Source organism: Tenrec ecaudatus, chromosome 2 (genome assembly GCF_050624435.1).
Source record: "Tenrec ecaudatus isolate mTenEca1 chromosome 2, mTenEca1.hap1, whole genome shotgun sequence".
Classification (NCBI taxonomy): Eukaryota; Metazoa; Chordata; class Mammalia; order Afrosoricida; family Tenrecidae; genus Tenrec; species Tenrec ecaudatus.
The window spans coordinates 18,115,372-18,142,273 of record NC_134531.1 but is presented as its reverse complement, the minus strand read 5'-3'; the positions used below and the strand labels follow the sequence as shown (position 1 = coordinate 18,142,273).

The 26,902-nt window shown below is 37.9% G+C and overlaps 1 protein-coding gene and 1 non-coding gene across 3 annotated transcripts in view; one reads left to right on the top strand and one right to left on the bottom strand.

The window, feature by feature from the left end:
• CDH18 (cadherin 18) overlaps positions 1–26,902 on the top strand; it is a 360,438-nt gene that overhangs the window by 51,965 nt on the left and 281,571 nt on the right. For both annotated transcript variants that reach the window (XM_075542989.1, XM_075542990.1), the window contains exon 2: positions 25,402–25,696. In XM_075542989.1, coding sequence (XP_075399104.1) covers positions 25,402–25,696 — 295 coding nt within the window. The remainder of the gene's footprint in view (positions 1–25,401; positions 25,697–26,902) is intronic.
• LOC142442179 (small nucleolar RNA SNORA42/SNORA80 family) lies at positions 724–857 on the bottom strand. Its single transcript, XR_012783409.1, has one exon. It is a non-coding gene; the product is annotated as a small nucleolar RNA SNORA42/SNORA80 family (small nucleolar RNA).

Below are 26,902 nucleotides of genomic sequence, written 5' to 3'. Positions count from 1 at the left end.
TCTGTGACTTCTTCATAATAGCTGATAGGTCTAAATAAATTGTTGAAAATATTGTCAATTTATCTCCTCGAGAATTATCATTGTATTGACCTTTATCTTTTAAACATAAGGTCCTCTTCAAGTTACATGTTGTTTTTGATGGTGTGTCCAACATAAGAGGAGATAGCGACCCCAAAACCCCAGATTTTTTTTCAAAGTGATGTATTAAACTTATTTTACAAAACAACCTAATTACCTTCAAGGTACTCTCCATTTTATGTAAAACATTTTCAAACCTGCTATCCCATTCTTTGGAACATTTTTCAAACTCTGGTTTGGACAGCACCTCCCCCTCTTTTTCCTTCACCTCTTCTCCATGCCATGAAATTGCTCTCCTTTCGTAACTCCCTTCATTCGTGGAAACAAAAAGAAGTCACAAGGAGTGAGGTCAGGTGAGTAAGGTGTGTGGGGCAAGAGAAGTTTGCTGGTTTTTGCCAAAAACTGGCGCAGTGAGATGGCGTGTGAGAAGGTGCATTGTCCCCATCTGCCAGAAATCAGGCCTGTCTTGTTACACACTGTTATGCAGTCTTTTCAGAAGCTCTAAGTAGAAAGCTTGGCTAACAATCTGACCTGGTAGAATGAACTCCAAATGCACCATGAATCAACATTCTGGTCTGTTTGGGAAGTTGACAGACGTCTGAAATGAGGTTTGTCATCAGTTGACATTTTACTTTTTCTTTTTTTCACTATGCAACCTGCTTCAGTACCTGAAGCTCATGGGGTGAACTCAGGCAATGGTTCGGGGTTACAGTTTGCTTTGGCATGGGACACTCTGAGAGGCTCAGGGGATCAGACCTGCCACAAATCCAAACCCATGCACAACATTTCACCTTTTTTGAAATGAGAAACCACTCACACAAATTTTTCTTATAACCCTGTCCTCGTAAGCTTTGTTCAACATCACAACCATTTCTTTGGCATTTTTCCCAAGCATGAAACAAAATTTCTCAGCCTCGTTCTGTTCTTTTAATTCAACCATCACAAAAATGAAGTTCCAGCAAAACTGCTTTGAAGAAAAATTCTACTGTGTTCAGAGGGAACCTTCCCAGGTAATATCACTGGGTGCACTAATTCAGAGTTGCTAGGTGCTTGCCTAGAGGGAAAAATGCATGACAAAAAGACTCTGCCCTGCAGAGCTGTTTTATCTTTTTTGGTGGGGGTGTGGGGTGGGAGGTTAGGGGGTGGTTACCCCCTCATAACCTTGCTTGACTGCGGTATCCTGTGCGTTGTGATCCTATGGCATCTTTATTTCAAATGCCAGTGCAGTACCCATGCTGGGTAGCTTTCACGGAAGATTCTGGGTTGAAGCGTTCACTTAAATAATCACCAGTGCCAGTATCCACCTTCAGCTTCTTGGCCACCCAACAACACTGTCCTTCTGACACTGATGTCCTGTTAACATAGGAATATAACTGAAAAAATTAAATAAAACAAAACAAAAACCTTAGTTAGGTATGTCAAACTAAGCTCTTATTGTCATCCTTTTGGTCCTGAAAATAATCGATTAAAATATTTTTAATAGCAATAGAATCTGGGGAAACTTGGAGCCCAGGTGGTCTCACATTCAACAAAGTGTCAGTGAGTTTGAGAGGGTTGGGGTAGTTTTTTAAGCATAATTTTTTCTATTCACTGATTATGCAATAATAAATACTCTGACAGTGGGTGCTGTTGTTAAGAGGATTGGAATTCCTCTCTCATATATGTGAGAAGAAAAAGTTGAATTTTAGCCAGTATGGCTACTATTGGAAGAAGGGCTATGAAAGGAGGTTGTAGGTAAAGGAGTGAATGTGGAAACTCTGGCTTTCATTTATTGTGGTTGAAGATCGTTCTTCACCCTAGCATTTCAGCCAAAGGAAAACAAAAGTAAATATAAGCTTTAGATTTTCTTCCACTGTCTGCAAGCACTCATTCAAACAAGGTGATTTGATAATAAGAATGGTGCATTTACTTATTTTAATGCATTGAAAATGCATTAGTCAGCGGCAAAAGCATAAAGACCGGATCATTTAAGAAACTATTTTTGTTGTTCAAGTAAGGGGTGATTATAATTCTGACTACAAAGCTGATAAAAAAAACAAGTAGAAGAGCACAAAAATTGATATTTATTTGCTGTATTTAAGTAATTTGAATGAAGGTCACGTATTTGAACACATGTACAAGACACTCAATTGCCAGTTTACTAAAAATAGAAATATATCAAGATTTAAACATATATACAACAACATAAAGTTTGAAATATAAAATGCATGATGACTAGATGCAAAAACAATGCCTTTCTTAGAAATGCATGCACCAGTGGTTTGGTGATTAATATAAGGCTAAGAAACTGGGGGAGAGTGGAGAGGGGAGGGCAGGAACAAGTGATTGCTGAGCTGGTGGCTGCCCTGGAGAAAGGTCCAGGAAACGTTCAGTAATGAGGGAAGTTGCTAAGAGATTTGAAGTGGAAGGTATAACTGGAGAATGGAGCAATGTGTTTAGCTACATCTTCCAACTTTTATAGGTCTTGGTCTGGTGTGAGGATTAGGGAATGTGTCAGCTAATTACCCAAATTATATAGCTGTGGGGGTTGGGTATATGAGAGATGATTAATATGGGGAAAATAAAACCACGTGATCACGAATACTCGTTGATCGTCACATTAAACTGAGAGCTGAATTTTGGGTAGTAGTGCATAGGCAAACAGGGTAGGCATAAAGCTTTTGTTTGGTTTTCCCTCTTAGTAGTGTGAAGGAAAGTGTGAAGAAAGTGTGAAGGAGTTTGGGTACTGTGAAAATCATAGAAAGTTTTTGGGTTTCTAGTGCATTGATAGCTTGCAAGATGCCCCAGAAATACAGTTTGTTTGGTGAATTTGCATTGCTAATAAGTTCATGGAGATGTAGCTCTGTAGCTAACAATGACCTTGCAGTTGATTGACAGCACAGTGCTGTGTTTGCATGCTTGCACTCTGAGAAGGCTATAGTTGGAACAGGGACTATAGCATGTGGGGGTAACCAGGCCCCCACAACTAATCTCAGGTTTGGTAGGTGCAGTCAGATGGTTAAGTATATAAAGATTATAGTAAACTCATAGAGAATAGGAAAGATGGGAGAGAGGAAGTAAAATAAAGGAATCAGGCACATTTCTTGGTAGCATGCTCACCTCAGCTCCTCTTCGTGGTACCCGTGGAGGTGGGAGACAAGAGGGCAGAAGAGAGCTTTTATGAGGTTTTATTTCCAACCAAAGCTTATATCTCTTTGGGGGCATGCAAGCCACCTGATTACAGATGATTTATGTTATAGGGAGGGGTTGTAATGTAGGCAATACAAGCATCAGGAGGGTGATGCTCTAAGAGTGTACATGATATAGTAAAAGGAGCTAATAGGGGTACATATGTGGCAAGATGCATGGACCCTAGACTCTGTCTAATAGACTAAGCTTAGTCATCCTTGAGTGGTCTCAGATTTGCCTTGGGGCACTCCTTCAAGGGAACAATATCAGAAGGGAGGGGGGAGGGGGCCCTGCTTAGGGTGAGTCAGACTATACAGTCTTGTTGCTTTGGATGGCTAATCGCCCTAAGGAGAATAACCTCTGACCTACTTTCCTTGACCTCCCAATGTACAGTCATTTAGCATGGGGAGCAAGCAGTGTCTTGGGTTTGTCACACATTTGGGAAGACAACTTGGGAGAAATCTTTCTGTATCTCACAATAGCAGTAGCCCAGTTTCAGGCAACATGTTTGCTTCAATTCAACACTTTGGCTCCATCAATGTAGTTGTAACCTGCCTGCCTGCATGTGGGTATGGAGCCTCTGGGGCATGAAAGGGAGAACATGGGTTTGTGGTTAAAAAGTCCAGAGCATGCCAATCATTGTGATTTTCATTAGACATAGGCGAATCTAGCATGCTAGTTATCTAGAATTTCTGTACCTGAAATACTACGGAAGATTGTCTTTGAAAATCAGATTCTTACTTTCTCACATTTTGGGATGCTAGAAATATGAGTAATAGGTCCGGATTCTAGGTAAAGAAAGCTTCCCCTTGCATTGTCTATTCCGAAGGAAGGTCCTTATCATTATTCACCTGGAATCTTTGGGTCCTTGATCTTAATGTACCATGGCATTTGCCCTCTCCCTTCTCCATTTACTGCCTTCTTTTCCTAATCGACTATCTTATATATCAAAAGAAATTGCTCTAAGGCACTGATACTGTTTCATTAATACAAGAAAGCCAATTCATTCCCAAATGGGATTTCAATAACAGATATAGAGGTTTGGATTTGCCATAAGTATCTTACAACCACAGCTCAATTAAAAAGAGACAAACAATGGTGAACCATTAAATAGATTTGTAGAAGTGAATGCAACAATTCTCTTCCATAGAGTTGAACATGTTCTGTGCTAAGATAGAGCTGTGAAGGACTTTAAATCAAATGTCTGTTTATTAGAGTGAAACCGCGACAGTTATAACAGAGTCTCCAAAGTAAGAAGTTTGGTGGAGTGAACTACTCAGTGGAGTCACTGGAGAACCCGATTCCATCTCATTGGTGCCTCTTTGTCCATAGAATCAAAACAAGTTCAGCCCTTGTCCACCATACTCGAGGATCACTGGGAATGAGGGAATTGTGTAGAGGATTACATTGAAGTAGCTGGAACTAAGTCTTGCAAGGGAATGTGGAACATCAAACAGAAATGAAGGGAAGGGAGTATAGTCTTTCACTGAGTAATCAAGTGCTTAGCTTAAACTTAGGGTTTATACAGGAATATTTACCCTAACATAGGGAGAACAATGTTCTAACAATGTCCTAACAATCGGAAGAATTGGTAAAACACACTGAGGGAAGCATCAGCAGTCATTCTGACTACGTGAAAAGTCTTAAATTCATTGCTATGTTTTTAGCAGCAATTTTAGACACTCTTAAGATGACCTTATTTGTACGTGTCACACCCTTGGATTTCTTCACTTTGCTTTTAAGAGTTATTTCAGATTCACTACAAACACAAAGTATATTACTCTCCAAACTTATACTTTTTTTCTGGTCATGCATTCAACAAATGCACATGAAGTTAGCTAATATCTGCTAGGCACTGTGCTGAACAAATGAAGAGCTTCGTATGTTCACCCACTTGGTCAATGTTATATGGGATAATTGAGTCATGAAATCCAGAGATATTCAACAATTTAACAAATATTTGTAGATCACTTACTTCATGACAGTGACTACTCTTGACAGAAGGGTTACAAACTAAAGAAAACAGAAGAGACATAGGAGAGCATATGTTCCATCAGTGAGACATGCAAGAAGCACATTTAAAAACAACCCTATGCTGTGATCAACTACCAATTCAAAATCAAATTTACTGCTGACTCATAACACACTACAAGACACAGACACCATAGAATTGTCCCTGTGGGTCTCCAAGACTGCAATTATTGAGGGGAATAGAAATTCCCATCATTCTTCTGAGGACCAGCTGGTGGTTTTGAATCACAGACCTTGTAGCTCACATCCCAATTCATAACACTATACTACCATATCTTGTCTACTGTGATTACTATCTAAAAACACCAAACATGCCACCAGTCAGTTTGTCAGACTTCAGTGGCTTCTGTGTTGCTGTGATACCAGAAGTTGTATCAATAGCATTTCAAATGCCAGCGGGATCACCCAAACTGAACAGGTCTGGTTCTGAGGAGCTTCTAGACTCCGACCAGTGAACAACTCAGCTGCCCAAGTTATAGGAAGTAGACAGTGGCAACCTTAAGCACGGCTTCAAAACACTGTCAGATACTCATGGCCTAATGAATGGAAGCAGAACTTTGTCAGAGATTGTGCCAGAGGATGGACCCTTCAGATCTAAGGCCACTTTGAAATACGACTGAGGGAGAGGCTGCTTGCTCCAAGTGACATGAAGGAGTAAAATGTGTAGAGTAGACTCAGAGATCTTCACCTGCTACTGGGACATGACTCAAGCTAAGGAGAAATGCTGATAAAAATATCTGCTGATGACTGGAATTTGGAATGTGTGAAGTATGAATTTAGGAAAATTGGAAATGGTCAAAATGAAATAGAATGCATATATATCAATATCTAGACATTATTGAACTGAAATGGATTGGTATTGGGCATTTGGAAACAGAGAATCATATATTCTATTATTCTGGGAATAACATAATAAAGAGGAATGGCATGGCATTAATTGCCAAAAGTGACATTTCAAAATCAACCTTGAACTGCAGTGCTGTCCATGATAGGATTATATATAGCCAGCTTAAAGGAAATGCAACTAGTGTAGCTATTACTCAAATTTATGCACCGACAATACAATGTAATGATTCAGAAATGGAAAAATCCTCCCAATGACTTCCTGCACCATTCATTATTTTGTCCAAAGCATGAAGACAAGATGGAAAGAATACATAGTCACTGTACCAAAAATAATTTGTGGATATTCCACCATTTCTGAAAGTAGCATATCAGCATGAACCAATGGTGCTGAAGGAAAAATGTTCAAGTGCACTGAATATAGGAGTCAAATTAAGGTTCTAGGAATTGATGGAAAACCAATGGAAATGTTTCAGAAAGCTGAAGAAGCATTGGAAGCACTCACTCATGTATGTCCATAATTTGGAGGATCATTACTTGGTCAGCTGCCTGAAAGATATCCATCTTTGTGTCCATTCCAAAGAAAGCTGATCCCAAAGAATGCTTACACGATAGAATGATATCATTGATATCACACACAGGTACAATTTTGCTTAAGATCATTCATCAAGGATTAAAGCAATGTGTTGTGAGTGACCTGCCAGAAATTTAGGCACGGTTAGGTAGATGTGGGAACAAGGGGTATCATGGCTGACGTCAGATAGATTGTGTCTCAAAGCAGAGAGTATTAGAAGGATGCTTATTTGTATTTCATTGATTATGTAAAGCTATTCAACTGTGTGGATCATAACAAACTGGACAATCTTGAGAAGAATGGGAATTCCTGAACACATCATTGTGCTCATGAGTAACATGTTCATGATCAAAAGGCAGTTATAGAACCTAACAAGGAAATGCCACATAGCTTAAAATCATAATAGGGGTGCATCATGATTCTATGCTCTCACCATACTTGTTCAATCTGGATGCTGAGTAAATCAACAGAGAAGCTGGATTATACGAAGAAAAATGTGGCATCATGATTGGAGGAAGACTTATTAAAACCTCTGACATGAAGATGACACAACCTTTTTTTTGCTGAAAGTGAGGAGGACTTGAAACTCTTACTGATGAATATCAAGCAATGCAGCTTTCAATACGGATTCCAACTCAATGTAAGGAAGATGAACATCCTCACCACTAGACCAATAGATAACATTAAGAAAAATGGAGAAAAGTTTGAGGTTGTCAAGATTTTGCCTTTCTTGGATGTATGATCAATGCTCATGGAATCAGCAATCAAGAGATAAAAAGACTAGTTGCATTAATTAAGTCTGCTGCACAAATTGAGTATTGAAAAGCAAGGATGTTTTGATAGTTACATGATCTGGTGTCAATTTGGGACTTGAGAGGATTAAAGTGAAGGGGTGTAGTCTAGTCTGTCAATGGGATCACAGCCAATGAGGCATCTGTGTGGGCATGACCTCCTTCTGAGAGTTCTGGGAACTCTCAGGTGTGAGACACTTCCCTCTCTGTTCACTTCCTATAAGACATCCCTTAGGAGAAGGCACTTAGAGACCCCTGCCAGCGCTGAGATGCTTACAATGCCACTGGATCTAAAGACTTTCTACCCACTAGCCTGTGATTGTCCTGCATATGGCATCATTGCATGTGTTTCATGAGTCTGAAGAGGACTCTATAACATGGTATTGGACATATGGGCTAACATTGGACTGATTCACTTGATCTGGGCTGGACTGGGGTATTTTCTTAATATTCAACTGCTCTTATATATAAAACTCTGTCCTACACACACATGATTTTCTATGGGTTTGTTTCTCTAGTTTACCTGGACTAACACAAAGGTCACTTTGAGGACTCAGTTGTGCCTGACTCTAGTCATACTATTTTCAATGGCATCATATGCATTTGATAGTTGGACATTGAAATAAGTAAGATGGAAGAAGAATCAGTGCATATGAATTGTGCTGGTGGAGATGAATATTGAAAAGTAACATGGACTGCTAAAAGGACAATCCACTCTGAGTTGCAATAAGACCAGAGTGCTCATTGGAGGGAAGAATGGCAACACTTCACCTTAAATACCTTGGACAGAGTGTCAGCGCAGTCTAGTCCCTGTAGAAGGACACGATCTTTGGCGAAATGGAGGGGTAAAGGAAAAGAGGAAGACCCTCCATGGGATGGATTGACCCATGGCTGCAACATGGATTTAGACATAGGAATAAATGTGAGGATAGCACGGGCCTGGACAGTGTTTCACAATGTGGTGTACAGGGTCACCATGGGTCTTAGTAGGCCTAATGGCAACTATCAAAAAACAACATATAAACAATGACGCCAGCAAGCAAGATAGGTGTTCCTGATAATGAGCATGGTATTGCAAAGAAAACACCCCGAGAGAACTTGTAATGTCGACCTCTACACACAGCCCTGAAGGGAGCAAGGACAGGAGCCAGGAAAATACTTGGTAGATAATTACTGCAGAAAGAGGACACTGCTAAGGCAAATGTCCTGAGTCATCTTATGGATAGAAAAGAGGGAGCTGATCTCAAATTAGGTTAGAAAATCTGTGTAGAATTAGATCATGTAAATCTGTATTCTAAAATATGAAAAGAAGCCATACCAACATGGTCTCTAATTTAGCTTAACTTTTCCATTATTTAAGCTATAACTTTTATAGCTTAAATTCACTTTGCATGCTGTGTCACAGTTCACATGCCCCTAATGGGTAGTAAAAAAGGGTGTGTGGGAGAAGAAAGTGACATTGTGGAGGGGGTGATTGCAGGCAAAGATTTAGTGACAGTATGAACAGGAAAATCACTTTCATCATATGTATGGTGGTCGTGGGAGAAATTAATGAATGTGAATCCAGAAACTATCCTGGAACCTCTGCTATTCTTTTTCATATTTATAATTAAAATTTGCGATGGATATTAAATATTATGTTCATTCTGAAAGTGTAATTATCACCATTTACTAGTTCATAAATTCAGTATAAAAATTTAGAAATCACCCTGGAAAGTTATTTAGCAATATAGAATTCAGTTTAAGATTCTTATTTTCTAAAACTTTATTATAAGGAGACCTCACATATACTAACAAATGAATGTACAAATATCTACGAATATTACTTTAGTAAATCAAAAATGAAACCACCAATGGCCAAAAAAGCAAGAATAAAAAATATTGCCATACTTGTGCAATGCAAAGCTATATAATGATAACAGAGGACATGGTTTCTATACTGCAGCATGATCAGCTCTCTGATAGGTAATAAAAAATGAAATTTCAAGTTGCATAATGACACATAAAATGATTTGTATACATTTCAGTTCATAAAAGGACAAGTGTTACATTTTATGAATGCATGTATATGTAGAAAAAAGGTATACAATATGTAGAAAAATTCACAATATTTCCAAGTATAAGAAGAAATTGGATTAGAGGCTTAAACCGGAATTAAGCATTTGAACAACTCGAGAAATTGTTAGAAGTGCTCAAAAAATTGGCAAGCATGTCTGGTAAACCATCTGGATATTTTGTTTTGTTTTCTAAACTGGACAGTGAATCCAAAGACATGTTGGTGGACATGGCTTACTCTATTTCACAGAATAGAATGTAACAGTATAATACCATATAACAGAAAAATCAATAAACTTAAGAAGGTCATTTTATGTAAATGCATTATAAACTTAAAAGTAATCAATAAATATGAAGGAATACAGCACATCCAAAACCGAACATCGAGTCTATTCAAAGTCACGGCTACTCCAAATCTGCAGAGCAGAGCTGCACAACCCAGAGCCAAAGCTGTGGTCATCTGGGAGCCGATCTCCAGACCTTTTATCTGAGGTGCCTCTGCATGGGTTTGAACTTGCATCTTTTCCACTAGTACTCACCTACTGAGCCATTTGTGTCAGCCGAGTACTCAATATCATAAATTTATTTCCACTAAATAAATACATTCTCTGTGCACTGCCTCATTATGTTGAAATATGTCCATTTGTGTCCTGTCAAAGCCTGGGTCTTGTTTTTTCAAGTGCTTTAAGTGGAGCTGGGACATTGTCCTTCAGTGGTGTCTGACTGGGCTCTCTACAGAAGCAACACCAATGACACTTATTTGTGCATGTGCACAGAAGGACATTTACGGCAAGAAATGGTTTGCACAGCTGTAGAAGCATGTATATCTAGTCTGGTTCAAGTCCATGACTCAAAGCCCTGTTGAAACAGGAAGCAGGAAGGTGGTGAATGTAGAGGTTAAAAGAATCCAAGTTTAGCAGTCTGCTGATAGCTCCTAGGAACTGTGCGTGGGAGGTCAATAAACAGATGCGAGAGACAGATAAGCTTTCCAACTGTTTGCTTGGTGTAATGGTTACGGATTGGGCGGAGATTTAAATGATCAGTATTTCAAAGCTACCAGGAGCCCAGCAGCTCCATGGGAAAAAGAGTAGGCTTTGTGCTCTCATAAACAGGTACAGAGTCTTCAAAACCCACAAGGGGTCCCTATGAGTCACCATTAACTCCAGGGCAGGGAGTGAGATAGATCTTCCACTAGAACTGTTGGCTGCTCACAGGGTTGATTTCCTGGTGTTACAGATCCCATCAGGGAGTTGACTTCACTGTGTTAGATCACATCATGGGAGAATCCTGCCAGACTGCTGGGAACCATGATGCAGTCAAGTTGCAAACCTGACACTGGTTCTTGGTCACATGCTGCCTGCTGAAATGGGAAAATGTAGATTCATTATTTTGGGGACAGTGATTCTATTTATTCTTTCCATATTGTTTATGTTTCCTACATCGTCTAATATGTTGCCCAAAGACTCTTTCAACATTGCAACCCAAGGCTTATTTCCTGTTCTCTTCAGTATTTTCAGCAAAAATCATGTTACGTATGTTCATCCTTTTTGTTTTTTTAATTCCAGATCTTTGCACATTTCATGATAATATTTTGTCTTTTCAAACTGTTCTTTTGAACATTTCTGTTCCATTATTTACCTCATTATTTCTTCCATTTGCTTTAGTGACTCTACAGTCAAGAACTTATATTACTTTTCTCAGATCTCCCTTGTGTGTTTCTTCTTATACTTTTAATCACTTTTTTCGTTCTGCATTTATGATGTCATTTCACAATTAAAGATTACATTGCAACAAAAAATCAACAGAATCCATAGAACAAATTTCATGAGAGATTTAAATGTTCTATCCCTTTGAGTGGTTTTATTTCCTTTGCGATTTAGGCAAAATGTCATTCTCTTTTTGTTGTCGGCTGGTTGCTATGGATTTGGCTCTGGCCATGGATCTCTTAGAGATAAAAGAACAAAATGTCTTCTAGTCTCATGATACCGTTATGATTTTCTATATTTTTGAGCTCACTATTTTGGTGTCTGCGAGGGCCTCTTTTGATTTTGCTGAGCCTTCAATTGCCAGACATGATGTCTTTGTCCAGGTGTGTATTTCTCCTGATGCCTTGTCAAGCATAAGTGGACCAAAGTTTCACCATCCCCACTTCTTGACCCATTCTGGTGTGTTTCTTCTAGAACTGGTTTATTCATTCTTTTGACAGTACACATTATAATCAACATTCTTCACAAATGCGGAAGGAGAGTTGCTATATTTGAATTGGGGTGTGGGAGAAGGCCATGTCCTATAAATATTTAAAATTCCATTGTTGACGTTTGTGCATCTCATTGGATACATGTGTGGTTCCTCCCTAATGGAGTAGTTGGTATGTAAAGCATGAAGAGCTACACAATCTCAAATTATTTTCAAACTATTGCCTATACTATAAGTTTTGGCATGTACTCAGACATTTTTAAAACTTATTTTTAGTGCATAGTTTTGTTCTCCATTAAACCATATAGTACTATTTAAAGGAAACATGCTATCTCTTTTTTCAATTTTTAAACAATATTTGGCTCTAAAATGTGTACATTTTTATTTACATGACATAGAATTAAAATGCACTAAACTACTGAATAAATTATTGACAGTACTCATTTAGATTACATAATTTAGAAATTATATTCATCCATAAATGAAGAAAATAATATCTCCCTAAAATATATTTATGTACCCCAGTAGTAAAATTGACAACACTTACAACTAATTCTTTTAATTTGCAAATTCATCTAGTAAATACTTTCTTGTTTTATAAGTGAATTAGTTCTTCAGGTGATAACGTCTTATAATAATAGGCCAAGGAAAGCATGGTATCTGGAGTGGAGCCAGAACACCTGATAGCACGTCCTACCAAGTGAGACAGAGTTATTTCTAAAGTCATATGGAAGGCATAGGAGAAATTAGAAAGAATGTATGTGGTCCCACCTGATGACAGAGATATCTTTGTTGAAAAAAAAATGCTTGACTTTACCATCCCAAAAGTCCTTGGGGTTTTTGATATTAAGTCTGGCACACAAGAGCTGCAATAAAGAACAGCAGCATCCACACGATGCAGTTATTTTGATTCTAGAGCTCTTGTTTCATGGTGATTACTGTAAAAGTAGAAAACACCTAACGTAACTGCTTAGAAGTATGGGTGTGACGAATGCTAATTGATGCCCTTCATAATTGTATTCTAGCTGCTTCAAGGTTTCCCCATTCAAGCCTTTTGAAAGACAGAAAGCAACCTTCTTATCTAAATGTGTCTCATTAGCAGAAGCTAGCTGAAGCATATCAGACTCAAGTTCATGTTTTTTTTCCACTTATCCTTGTCTTGTATTTGTATGGGTACTTTAGAGAAATAACAAACTCTATCTAATAATCATGCTGCACCATGTAAAGCAAGTTATCAAGAGCACATTTTAGCAAAATGTCGTCTATATGAATAAAAGATAAGCAATTAAACCAAGGGCTCAAAGCTAATTCATCAATCATGTGTTGTTGCTATTAAGGACCGCCCAGTAGTACTGGTTCATGGAGACCCATGTGGAAGAAAGAAAACACTAAACAGTCCCACTGCCTCGCAGTCACGGCTGTGCCTGCACCCTTTGTTGCAGCCACTGAGTCACGTCGGATGTCTTCCTTCCTTCCTTCCTTCCTTCCTTCCTTCCTTCTTTCCTTCCTTGACTTTGGGATTTTTCCCTGCTAGTGACTTGTCCAAAGTAAATGAGATAGAATCTCACTGTTCTTCCTTTTCATGAGCCTTCTGACCGTGCTTCTTGTAAGCAAGGTTCCTTGATCCTTCTCGCTCTCCCTCACGACCACCAGCCGATGCTGACTCCTAGCGACTCCCTGTGAGTTTCTGACGCTAAAACTGTTTACAGGCCTACAAACCCTGTTTTTCTCCACAGAGCAGCTGGTGGTTTCCAACTACCTGTCAGCAGACTAGCCGCCCAACATGTAACCACTACAGCTTGAAGTACATGGCATTTTCTATATTTTTGTCAACGCCATAATTCACGATAATTCAAATGCAACAACTCTCTTTGTCCTCCCTTATTCTTTGTCTAATCCTATACAGACGGCTTCTTTTTAAAGGAAGTTGTTATCATTTTATTATGATCCACACTAGAGGTTTGTGGAGTTTCTGGGACATAAAATATATCTATTTTCCAATATCTCCAATATCGATGGTAGTAGAAATAACATTTAGAAATTTACATGTGTTCCTATAACTAACTTAAATTTAAAAACAAGCTCGTTGCCATTGAGCCCATACTGACTCATAATGACCCTATAGGAGAAGGTGGAACTGCACGCTTGAGTTTCTGAGACTACAATTGCTTACATTACTAGAAAGCCCCATCTTTGTCCCGCATAGTGACTGGCGGTTTCAAACTGTCAACCTTATAGCCTAATGTGTAACCAGTATGCTTCCAGTGCTCTTCCTATGGTATTTCCCTAATCTCATTCGCATTTACTATGATTTTAAAAAAAGACAAGTTCATAATTCAAATGTAAAATGGCTACCAATAATTAAACTCGACCATTGAATTGATAGCGACTCATGGAGACCCTATTGGGCAAAGTAGAACCAGACTGTAGCTATTCACAAGAATAGAAAGCCGTTCTTTCTCCCATGGAGTGACTGGTGGTTTGGAACTGCTGGTCTTGAGGATCAGCAGAATGCATAACCATTGCACCACCTACTACCTGTTAAATGCAATGCTCTTATTTCAAAGAATTAATTAAATAAATCACATCTGTGTTTATATAGAGGCTATAATAAAACTCATTTAAGATTTGAATATGAGATCAAGATTATATCTTGAATGTATTCCATCGAGTGGGTTCCAACTCATTGGGACCTCTTAGCATATATTTATTTCTAAAGTTTTGTTTCTTCCTAATAGGAATCTAATATCCTTGATTTACTCCATTTGCTTTTCATCATATGATAAGAAAGGCTATTCACAGGCCTGATTTTATCAACTCTAGTGACGGTCTTTGCTAACATCAGAAATGCCTTTGTTTATGGCATAGCTGTTTCAGTTTCCAAACTTTTCTACAAACTTAATATGACATGTGACTTCAAGGGACTATCAACCATGTTTTAATTTGGGAATAATTTTTGAAAACCTACAAAGTTATCCACATAAAATGTCAAAGGAAGAAAAACATTAAATAAAGCTATCAATAAAAATAAATATGTATTGTCTTTAGTGTCTCTACAGCTAGTTATGGGAAATAACTCCGCACTTCAGGGAAAGTATATTGAAGCAGAAATGACAAAAGGGCCAATAGGAACCAGTGTGTGATGCTTTACTGTTTGGTAGATTAGATGATGAATTAAAGGGGGGGGAAGTATGGAGAAGCAATATAAAAGATTTCTGATATAAGAATTATTTTTCTTTGCCTTAAAATTTATATATCAACCAGATTAAATGTACTGGTAAAGCTGCAACAGAAATCTAATTTATATATATAAATTATATACATATAATTTGTTTACAAAGATCAAGTAAAATTATATCTGTAAATTTTCTTGGAGAATAAAAATATGATACTGTGTTATTGCCAGGAAACTATCTTGGTATTAATTAGGCATAATTAGATGTAAGGCTCAGTGTAGGAGATACATAGGGTAACCATAGATAATTAGAAGTAAGGTCCACTGCAGGAGATGCATACGGTGCCCATAGATAATTAGATGTACGGTCCAGTGCAGGAGATGCGTACTGTGCCCATAGATAATTAGAGGTAAGCTCCAGTGCAGGAGATGCATACAGTGCCCATAGATAATTAGATGTACAGTCCAGTGCAGGAAATGTGCATGGTGCCCATAGATAATTAGAGGTAAGTTCCAGTGCAGGAGATGCGTACGGTGCCCATAGAAAATTAGATGTACGGTTCAGTGCAGGAGATGCGTACAGTGCCCATAGATACTTAGATGTACGGTTCAGTGCAGGAGATGTGTACGGTGCCCATAGATACTTAGATGTACGGTTCAGTGCAGGAGATGCGTATGGTGCCCACAGATAATTAGAGGTAAGCTCCAGTGCAGGAGATGCGTACGGTGCCCATAGAAAATTAGATGTACGGTCCAGTGCAGGAGATGCGTACTGTGCCAATAGATAATTAGAGGTAAGGTCCAGTGCAGGAGATGCGTATGGTGCCCATAGATAATCAGAGGTAAGGTCCAGTGCAGGAGATGCGTACGGTGCCCATAGATAATCAGAGGTAAGGTCCAGTGCAGGAGATGTGTATGGTGCCCATAGATAATCAGAGGTAAGGTCCAGTGCAGGAGATCCGTATGGTGCCCATAGAGATATGCTCTTAGATGAGGAGAACCTACTGTATTTGGGAAAATCAAAGTGGTACATGCAAATATGAAGAGCTTAAATTAATGGCTTAACCTCTTCCTTATTAAAAATAAACATCATAGGAATATAGTGACAAATAGGAAGCACATTCATTTCATTTCACTCCTCCTCTGTGCCCCTCTTCAGCTCATTCACCTTTCTCACTCGGTAATTATGCAGTAGCAGCAAAGTCAGCCAATTGCCAGATCCATGGCCCATTCACTCTAGAGCAAGGGTCCACAACTGTTGAGCTTGAAGTGCCAATTCTAACCCTCACGACAATTTAAAAGTTATTAGAGAACCATAAATCTATTTTTATAAACAAATTAAATCACCATTACCGGAATAATATCCTTTAAAATGTTCCCCATTTGTCTTTAGAGGCACATCTACATACCCAAAGAGTGAATATGGGTCAAGAGCCATAGTTTTCTGACCCCATTGTAAAGAATTCCTAGTACTGGACAGGGGGGTCACATGATGCTAGGTGTTCTAAGGACTACTGACTGTGTCATGTCTGAGGGCTGGCTGCCCACCATATAGTAGGTGGTTTTAATCCAAGAGAAAGATGCGGTAGTCAGCTTTCATAAAGACTATACCATTGGAAAACCCATAGGCACTTCTCCTCTGCCCTGTAGGACCACAGTGAGTTAGAATCTACTCAACATTTGGTGTTTTTAGATGTTCTGATTAAGGCAATTATGGAAACCAAGAGCCTTACCCTTTTGATTTTACTTTCAAATACTGAAGGCCCAGACCCAAATTCCTCTAGAGTGGGTGATCCATATATTGCACTAATGGTCAGGGTAATTCATAAGCCCCTTCATTATAAATACATTATAAGTAGCTGAAACTTAGGTAATCAAATTCATGGTCATTGAGTCAATTCTCACCCACAATGACTCTATAGTCAGGTGACCAGATGTCCCGCTTTTGGCGGGACAGTACCGATTTTTAACAATTTCTCCCGCATCCTGCAGTGTTTTAAAAAAGTCCCAATTTTTGGAAAGAATGCACGACAAGCTAGGGTATACGGCTTTCAGCTGCCATGTGGCTACTTTGCCAGGTTATGGGTTTTATCAATGGTGTCCCACTGGTGCCCTGCTTTACCAATGTTAAAATCTGGTCACCTTGCTTAGGACAGAGTAGTGAGGTCTCTGTCGCTTCCTGAAGCTGTAAATCTCTGTGAGAGCAGACAGCTTCATCTTTCTGCAGCACAGCATCTGATAAGACCCATGCACAGACAAAATATACTTTCCTATTTTTTCCATGAACACAAAAATATGTTACAAAAGTTAATTAAGTTAAATGATGTGTTGGGGGCATATCTTAGTTAGTTTATCTTTATAAGTATATGAAGCTAAGTATTTATAAAGCTAAGTACCTATCACAGATAAGTACTGCCACATTTAAAATAGAGTGGAGACTAAGTTTAGGGAAAGTTAAATAAACTGCAGCTAACACAGCAAATTAACTGATACAGGACTCATAGAAGAGCTGTGGATACACCAAATCCATGTTCTTTATTTTATGAAGTAGAATATTAGAATTAGTTTAAACTTTAATAATGATTTGTGCTATTTAAAATAAAAAGAGAACTGCATATTTGTTTTATCTGTATTCACTAATTTAGTTTTTTACTAATTAGGAAGCCTAATGCTGGATAGATTGAGAAACTTGCCTTTGGTTATTGTTTTAAATAGAATATGAGTAAACAACAAATTACCTTAACAAATAGACTTAAAATTATAGGGCTAAATATGATATTAATTTTTCTCCTTCTAAGAGACCAGAAATGAACAATCTATTGTAAGGAAATCATTTCAACCATGCTCAACTAGGTTTTAACATTTACTTTTCTACTAATCATTTCCATTTCTGCCATGTTAGAGTGAAGTTGAGGCAATGAGTAGAATAAGAGGCCGAGAAATAGTCTCCTTCTAATGGCCTATAGGATCAAAGAGAAGTTATCTTACTAAAATGTACAATAAATGATCAAGTAGTAGTCATGTAAAAACTTCATGCTAAGCAAATATGCCGAAGAAAGCTGATGGTGCCCGGGTATCAAAAGAGATAGTGTCTGGGGTCTTAAAGGCTTGAAGGTGAACAAGCAGCCATCTAGCTCAGAAGCAACAAAGCCCACATGGAAGAAGCACACCAGCCTGTGTGATCACAAGATTTCGAAGGGATCAGGTATAAGGCATCATAAAAAAAAAAATCTTACTATAGTGAATGAAGGGGGAAGTGCAGAGTGGAGACCCAAAGCCCATTTGTCAGCTACTGGAGAACCCCTTACAGAGGGGTCAAGAGGAGTTGAGTCAATCAGGGTGCAATGTAACATCAATGAAGGATACAGCTTTCCTCCAGTTCCTAAATGCTTCCCTCCCCCCGCCCCGCCCCACACACACACACTACCATGATGCGAATTCTACCTTGCAAGTCTGGATAGAGCAGAGGTTGTACGCTGGTGCAGATAGGAGCCTAAGGCACAGGGAATCCAGGGTGGATGATACCTTCAGGACCAGGGTGTGAGGGGTGATACTGGGAGGGTAGAGGGTGAGTGGGTTGGAGAGGGGGGACTGATTACAAGGATTTACATGTGACCTCCTCCCTGGGGGACAGACAACAGAAAAGGGGGTGAAGGGAGACGGCGGATAGGGCAAGATATGACAAAATAATAATGTATAAATTATCAAGGGCTTATGAGGGAGGGGGCAGTGGGGTGGGAGGGGAAAAAAAGAAGCCTTGATGCAAAGGGCTTAAGTGGAGAGCAAATGCTTTGAAAATGACGAGGCCAAAGAATGTACAGATGTGCTCTATACAATTGATGTATGTATATGTATGGATTGTTATAAGAGTTGTATGAGTCCCTAATAAAATGTTAAAAAAAAGAAAAAACTTCATGCATGAGAATCAGTATTATTAACCACCAACCAAACAAACAAACAAAAACATGCTGCTGCCAATTTGACGCTGATTCTTAGTGACCCTGTGGCACAGGGTACAGCTAACTGCCTTTGTGAGTTTCTGAGACTGTAGCTTGTTACAGGAGTAGCTAGCCTCAATTTTCATCAATTCTGACTGAAAGTAGTTCTTCCTTACTGTGAGGATGGTGCCGGACTGCGCACATTTCCTTCTGGAGTGCATGGGGTGGTAGTCAGTGTGGGTCGGGTCAGTGTGGGTCGGGTCATTGTGGGTCGGGTCAGTGTGGGTCGGGTCAGTGTGGGTCGGGTCAGTGTGGGTCGGGTCAGTGTGGGTCACGTCAGTGTATGTCGGGCCTCACTTGATGGCACCTAACCGCAACAACAACAGCAGAATTGTAAAGTGTAGTCAACTCTGAACTTCTGTTTCCTCTGTGCTTAAAACCAGCAATTAGATCCTGCTTTTTCTCCACTAGGCTCTAACTGAGATATAAAAGGTCAGTTAATTCCAATAAAGTACGTTCATTTCTGTGCTCTAGGAAGCAGAGTCCAATTCCAACTGATTGACCGATTTTCAGACTTTCCCAAAATGTATCAATGGCCTCTTCAACCATCAGCAGCACTGGGAGGGCCAAAATAGCTGGAATATCTGGATGGACTATTCCAAAGGAGAACTGATGGGTATGGCTTAGGCACCTTCAAAACAAGAGTTTTACCACATTTATTTTGCATGTTATAATTCCTAATCTGAAATGTAGTGGCTTTAACCTTAAGCAATTACTATTTCCTCTTCTTTTTCTACCATTCCTACCTATCAAGTATCTTTCTTCTCTTAGCCATGCCTACAAATCAATTGAAAGCCAAATAAAAATATTCCATTTTAAGAGGCATTTGTTCTTTGATATTTCTAGTTAAACACACATATACAGTTCTTCCTTAACCACATCCAAGTTCATAAATATTTATATTGATATTTTAATTGATGAACCTTATTTTTGTAGCCAAATAAAATACGTTCTGATGTTTTTTCCTTAGGTAACTGTTATAGATGCTTAATGATCAATTGAAATTCTGGATATTGAATATTTGATAATTCAATTGTGTTTTATTGATCCCACACATACTTAAATTAAAAGCACCCATTCTGAAATAAATAAATGTAAGTTTCAATGACATGTATTCCCTGGAATTCTCACATTTCTCTCACATTGTTTTATGTAGCATATGTTGCAGATATGTAAAATTACCAAATAATTTTAATATTGAGTTTTCTGGCTTTCCATAAAATACTGCAAGCATGTTTCCTATCTATTAAAAAACAGTTTCTAAATGAGGTAGTACAATATTTTTATGTCAGTGACCTCACATTTTCATATAGCTTGGAGTTCCAACTAAAGCAATTTCCTAATGAATTGCTTTACCAGCAACTTCTTAACCTCTTTAAATAATTCCTCCCCAAGGGACAGGACATTATCTTAGGGAGGAATTCTGCCTCATAGTGAAAGCGATAAATCTGCAGGTCTTGATCCTAATGTGGGTCAGGGTGAATAAATAGTTTTCTAGCGTGAACTCGTGTGGGTCACATTAGCTTTTGAAGTGCCATAGGTTACAAGTTAGCACTAAGAAAGACAATTTATCAAGGCAGTGCCAGGGAATCATTCATTTTGTTCAACTTGGCTGCCTACATTTTTTATTCTTTCTTTTTTGTTGTTTTAAACTACCTCCTCCCCACAGCTAGTATATAAACTGCAGTTAATTAAACCCACTTTGTTTCATGAAGAGAGATCCACACATAATCTCTGCCTGATTTATGGCAGAAAAATTATGGTCCTTCTACAGGGAACTATCAACTGCTTTGAAAAATCCTGTACCTCTGAAAGTATATAGAACAAATATTTGTGTTATAGTTTAATGTAACCAAACATTTCACTAAGAAACCAAAACAACAAGAACAAAACATACTCACTGCCAGTGGATTGACTCTGGCCCATAGTGACCAGATAGGACAGGGTCAAACTGTGCCTATAGGTTTCTACTCCTCACAGGAGTCAAAAGTCTCATCAGTCACCTGAGAAGCTGGTGGTTTTGAACTGCTGATGTTGTGCTTAGCAGTCCAATGCAGAACCATCACATCCCCCGGGATCCCTTAATAATATGAAACTTATTAAATTATGTATCATACCCTATTGCATAACTATATTCATATTAACTTGAATTTTAAAACATTTTGTATGTGATCTATTCTTTATACATTTTATTATATAGCTGGAATTGAGTCTTAAAGTCATGGCATAAAGACACTCACTTTGTGTTCGTATGTGTGAATTCGTTTAATCAGGATCCTATCTAATGTAGCATGTGCAGTTTTATGTAAAAGCCTCTTTAGATCAATAATGTTGTGTTCCTTATGTGTTACCCACTGCACAGTTGAATTACTTGGTATGGCCCTTTTACTTTGTACTGGAGAGACTTTGTCACTCTGCAGTCACACAGAGAGAACTCTAATGAGGGCATTGGCCAGATTTGTCATTGCATTGGTCATAATGTGTGTCATCTCAGTAGCAAGAAGGGGAATTCCCAGGACCATCATGAAGGATAAGCAACAAGCCCAAAACAAAAGCCAGAGTTGAGTGTGTGCAAGCTCCATGAGTGGAGAGGCGGCAGAATAGCAGCAATAAGGTCATGAGACAGAGCAGTAAGCTTCTAGCCCATGGAACAAATAAAGCTGTGCTGCTCCAACATGAGACTGACTTGCAAAATGGGGTGTCCTGTGAGCATTTACCGGGGTTGAAGGGATTTGTAGCCAGGGAATAATGTAGCTGAGAGGACAGTGGGCATACAGAAGTACTTTGCTGTGAAGACATTTCAGGGAAAAAAAAAATTCTTAATGTTTCTGATCTTGACTGGTAACCTGCTATCTTCCCTAAAAAAAACAGACTCCCTGCAATCAATGCTGACTCATAGTGACTCCCTGGGGATGTCTGAGAATGTGAACATGTATGGGAATGGAAAGCCCAGGCTTTCTGTAATGGAGCTGTTGGCGGTTTTGAACTGCTGACCCAGTGGATTATAACGCTACCAGGGCTCCTGCAAAAACCCCTATAATTGTGTGTTTCTGAGTTTGATGTGGTCACTGCACTGGAATCTCAAATTCATCCAAAAAGTAAGTGCCTGGGTTGGTGTCACTTGTTGGTGACACAGTGAAACATAAAGGAAGTTGGAGGATGGAGATATCTGTGACCTCTACCTTGTGGGATTTGGGATAGACTGGGATTGGATTCCCCCTCTAAAGAGGTTGGAGTAGGCCTGTTGGGGTACCTACATCATTCCCTCAGACAGGTAAATTCATCCTTTAAAAATAAAATAAAATATCTATAATACAAAAGTTTAGTCCATGAGTAATTAGAATAATTTCACTAAAATTATAGAGAAGTTGGCTATGTTCTAGAAGAGTCGATAACTTCAATTTAAACATTTAATTTGTATAAAGTAGATGTTAGAAGACATAACACATTCCTGAACACTGTTTTTTAATTAGGTCTAAATACAATATATAAATTATAAGTTTGCTTATAACAATATAATAACTAACAATCCATTTCATGTTGTATTATTTAACATAAATTATAATAAATATAATAAAATTTAATAAATATATCATTATTGAACTTATTGTTTTAGTTGGCTATGTTGCATTCAGGGATTGATGAAAAATTAGAACTAATAAAATTGGAAGCCTTATCAATATTCTACATGTTCAAATTCCCAAGTAACTAATATTATCTTTTAGGTTCTAAAATGATGCATCAAAAGACATAAACGATTTTCAAAAATGAATACATTAACTCTAATTCCCTTGAATTCCTCTTTTAGCAAATTATTAATAGAGTATGAATTCCAGAAACTTATTTTGATAATATGTTTTGCCACTTTATAAGCACTCCAAGTAAATATATATTGACAATAATATATATTTGCTAAGTAGTTCACATACTGTTTTTCAAAACCATTTTATTGGGAGTTAATACAGAAACCATATCATTCCATAGTTCAATCACATCAAGCAGTATTGTGTAATTGCTACCACAATCTGTTTCAAAGCATCTTTTCCTTTCTGAACTCATGAACATCGGGTCTTGTTTACCCTCCAGCACCACCACCACTGTACACTGTACTCCCACCCCATCACCCCCTCCCAAAAAAACGTATTCTAGTTGCTGTGCCTGGATTTCATATACCAAAACCCAGAAAAACATATATCAAAAATTCAAGAGAGTGACCCTGAATGACCTACTTCTAAAATAATCCCCAATATGAACAATCAAAAAAATACAGAAAATGTTGCTATTTTTTAAGCAGAGCCCACAATTGTAGCTTGGTCTCCCATTGTCATCCATCACCTTCTGCAAACCAGAATTCTGCAAATTCTCACAATTTAAGCTCTCATACTATTCCCTCCTTCGACTTCAAATTACATGATTTACAATCCTTCAGTCACTGATGTCGGTGTGCTTCTTCAATGTGGACTTAATTGACATCTCACTTAGATGGCTTAGATGGTTTGTTTGAAAATAAGGCTTCAAGGCCCCAGATGCTATTTTACCTGCTTGGTAGCATCTGATAGCTAGGCAGCATCTAATTTTTCATCATATTTTGTTATAGCACCCATATCTTCTGTGTTCCCTTCCTAAGGGCTAGTATCCAGCAGGGCCACGATTTAAGAATTTATTGTTCTTTAGTTGCAGGTAGGATTTCCTGTGAGCCCAAAACCCATTTCTGGATCTATGTTTGTTTGTTTTTATTCTTAGGTCTTATGTATATTTCCAGTGAGAATTAAATTTTTATCTGCTGTACTATTATTTGCGTTTAACTTATCTGTCTGTATGTTATAGTCCTTTTTATATACTGTATTATATTTTTCTTTGTTTTATCTTTTCTTCTAAAAAGTCTTCTAAGACTTCAGAGACTTCAAAATAAAACTTGAAAATTTTCACTTTACTATAGCAAGAAAACTAGATTGCAATGTGAACAAGGTTATGTTTTTTCAATATTTTCAAGTGTCATAAATGGCCAAAAGGTTTGTAGTTGAGGTTAGGTGAACAAAAAGATTTCATATGAAGCATAACTGCTTAGATTTCTTGGGAGAAACAATTCTTCAAATATATATTTTGATTTCAAAAAATACCATTGTATACAAACTTAAAAATACCTTGCTAGAAAAATATAATATGAAGTATTTAAATAAAAGTTGTTGTCATAAAGTTATATTATACAATTTAAAATCATATGTTGATATTTAAAATTTCAAAAATATCTTTATAATTATTATATTCATGGTCTTGCTAGTTGAAGATCTCTTCTCTGAATTTCTCCTTTTCTAAAATCTATTCAAATCCTATTTTGGCAATTGAAATTTAATAATTAAGAATGTATGTTTCAATTAATTGAATGTTAAAACCCATGTTATATATTGGGCTGCTCACCTCAAGGTTAATAGTTCCAATTCACCTGTCATTCTGGAGAAAGATGAGACTTTCTGTTCCTATAAAGATTCACAGCCTCAGAAACCCAAAGGGCAGTTCTACCCTGATCTACAGGGTTGTTTCAAGTTAGAATCGAATAATTGGAGTGAGTTATTTAATTATATATATATATATATATATATTTATTGCTTCTATCTAAAATTTTCACAGTCCTGGTATCACAGTGGCTAAAAGGCTTACCTGATAACCAAATGGCTGGAGGTCAGAATCCACTAATATCTCCATGGGAAAGTGATGTGGGCTATTGACTTGCATTCAGATTATAGACTTGGGAACCCATAATCCTCTGTTCTACCCTGTCCTATAGTGTTACCACAAGTCATAATAGACTGATGACAATATTTGAAATTTGAATTAACTTTTATAATTCTTAAAAAGAAAGAAAATGTCTGTCACTATTCTCTTCCCAAAGTGAAAACAGTTACCTGAGAAAATATTCTATTTTAAAAATTTTAACTTAGCACCTATAAAATTTTAAACCTAGCACCTATAAGCTTAGCACCTATTAAATTTAAAAATTTTTAAACTTAGCACCTATTTTATACCTGTTATAACAACTAGGTTGATCTATATTTTCTAGCTTTCCCCCCTAATTTTAAATGGAAAATAATATAATTGTATTTTTAAAAATCAATTTTATTCCCTAAATTCAGAATAAAATGGTAACATATGTAAGGTTTACTTTCCCAAAATGATTGATTGTAGTCAGTAAAATGGTGGTTTAATAGAATGAAGGCCAGGCATATTGCTTTCCTTTCAATTGATATTGTATTATTGATTTGTTTTAAAAGAATAATTAAGTCTCCTAAACAAATCACAATAAGAAAGCATCCAATGCGATACCAATGTAGAAAGTACAGAGGAAATGAATTATTGTAGTAATATGCATGGTATCATGGAGAGAAAATAGCTCATGACCAACTTGCTATTAAATTCTAAAGATGGAATTTACAGACAACTCAATGCGAGGCTGGGGCATAATTGCATACTAAATCATTCCATTTGTGTTTACAGCTGCACTCCAATTCTGACAAAGGTGATGGATCAGTCAAGTACATCCTTACTGGAGAAGGTGCTGGGACTATATTTATCATCGATGATACCACAGGTGACATCCATTCAACCAAAAGCCTAGACAGGGAGCAGAAGACCCACTATGTCCTCCATGCTCAGGCTATTGACAGACGAACGAACAAGCCTCTGGAGCCTGAGTCTGAGTTCATCATCAAAGTACAAGACATCAATGACAATGCCCCCAAATTCACAGATGGGCCGTACATCGTCACCGTGCCTGAAATGTCAGATATGGGTAAGAAAAATCATTTTTACCTGAACGATCAGTACAGTTTAAAAAAAACAACAAAACATCATTTGAAAACCAGTCCTTTGTGATTGTTTTTGAAAAATCTAGATATTTCTTTTCTGTAGTTTGAAGGTGTTAATGAATATTGGGTATCACTGTTCTCCTACTTACTGAAACTCATTTCAGACTATTGAAGTGTAGGCATCCATTTGGCCTAAAATTTTCATAATTTTAAAAGCCCGTCTAATACTTGATTGTCAGGGTTCTTTGGCCTTTCTTAACTGCTGTCCCACCAGTGTTGCTATGCCTAGTATGTCATCAAAGAAAACGTGACTCCTGGGTGAGGTGAATACCTCTAGTCACGCTGATGATTTGAGGTTTTTCACTGGCTAGATTTCTGTGAAAGCCCTGTGATTTTACATTTATCCTACAGAGAGAATTCCCCAAAGTATTAAAAGAAAGCCCAGCTTTGGGAGTATTGATTTATTGACTATCTTGGTGGAACTCTTAATTGGAATTTAGAAGAAAATACATATTCTTCACGTTAATATTTTGCACATTTAGTTTCCCTGCTTATAGCATGAAGAGACAAACAAAAGCAAACAAACATGACACTTGACATGAATGTATTCCTATGTTGTTCCCCATGAAGACCCTGTGTTTGTCAGGGTAGTACTGTGCTTTCACTGGTTTTCAAAGATTTTTTTCTGAACTAAATATCTAGGCTTTTTTGTCTTTTCCCCAAGGAATCTCTAGGTGGGTTTGCACCTTCAATTTTTTGGTTAGCCACTGAGCCCATTGACCACTCACCTCACTCGGGGCCTTCTTACCGTGTGATCTGAGCACTAGTGAAATTAAGGTTGCTATAGTCACCAGTGAAATCTCAGAGTGCTCTCATAGACGCAGCCCTATGCCTGGGGAGGAGAGTGATTTCTTTCCCCCCGTTTCCAGCATATTTTATTACTCTTGAGCTTAGCAAATGGCCTCCATCTGTTGAGGGAGTAGGTTACAAAGAGAATTTGAAAGCTCTTTATTGGGCAGATGCTTCATAGAAAAAAATGGATGCCAAACTGACTTTATGTGGACCCAGAGCTAAGCTAGTCGATCCAGGAAGAGAGCCATAAACATTTTAGAGTCACTGGTTTCCAAGAGAGAGGGAAAACATGGCCTCAGCACCCTTAACTTCAGTCTGAGAGAGCCTATATGGGATAA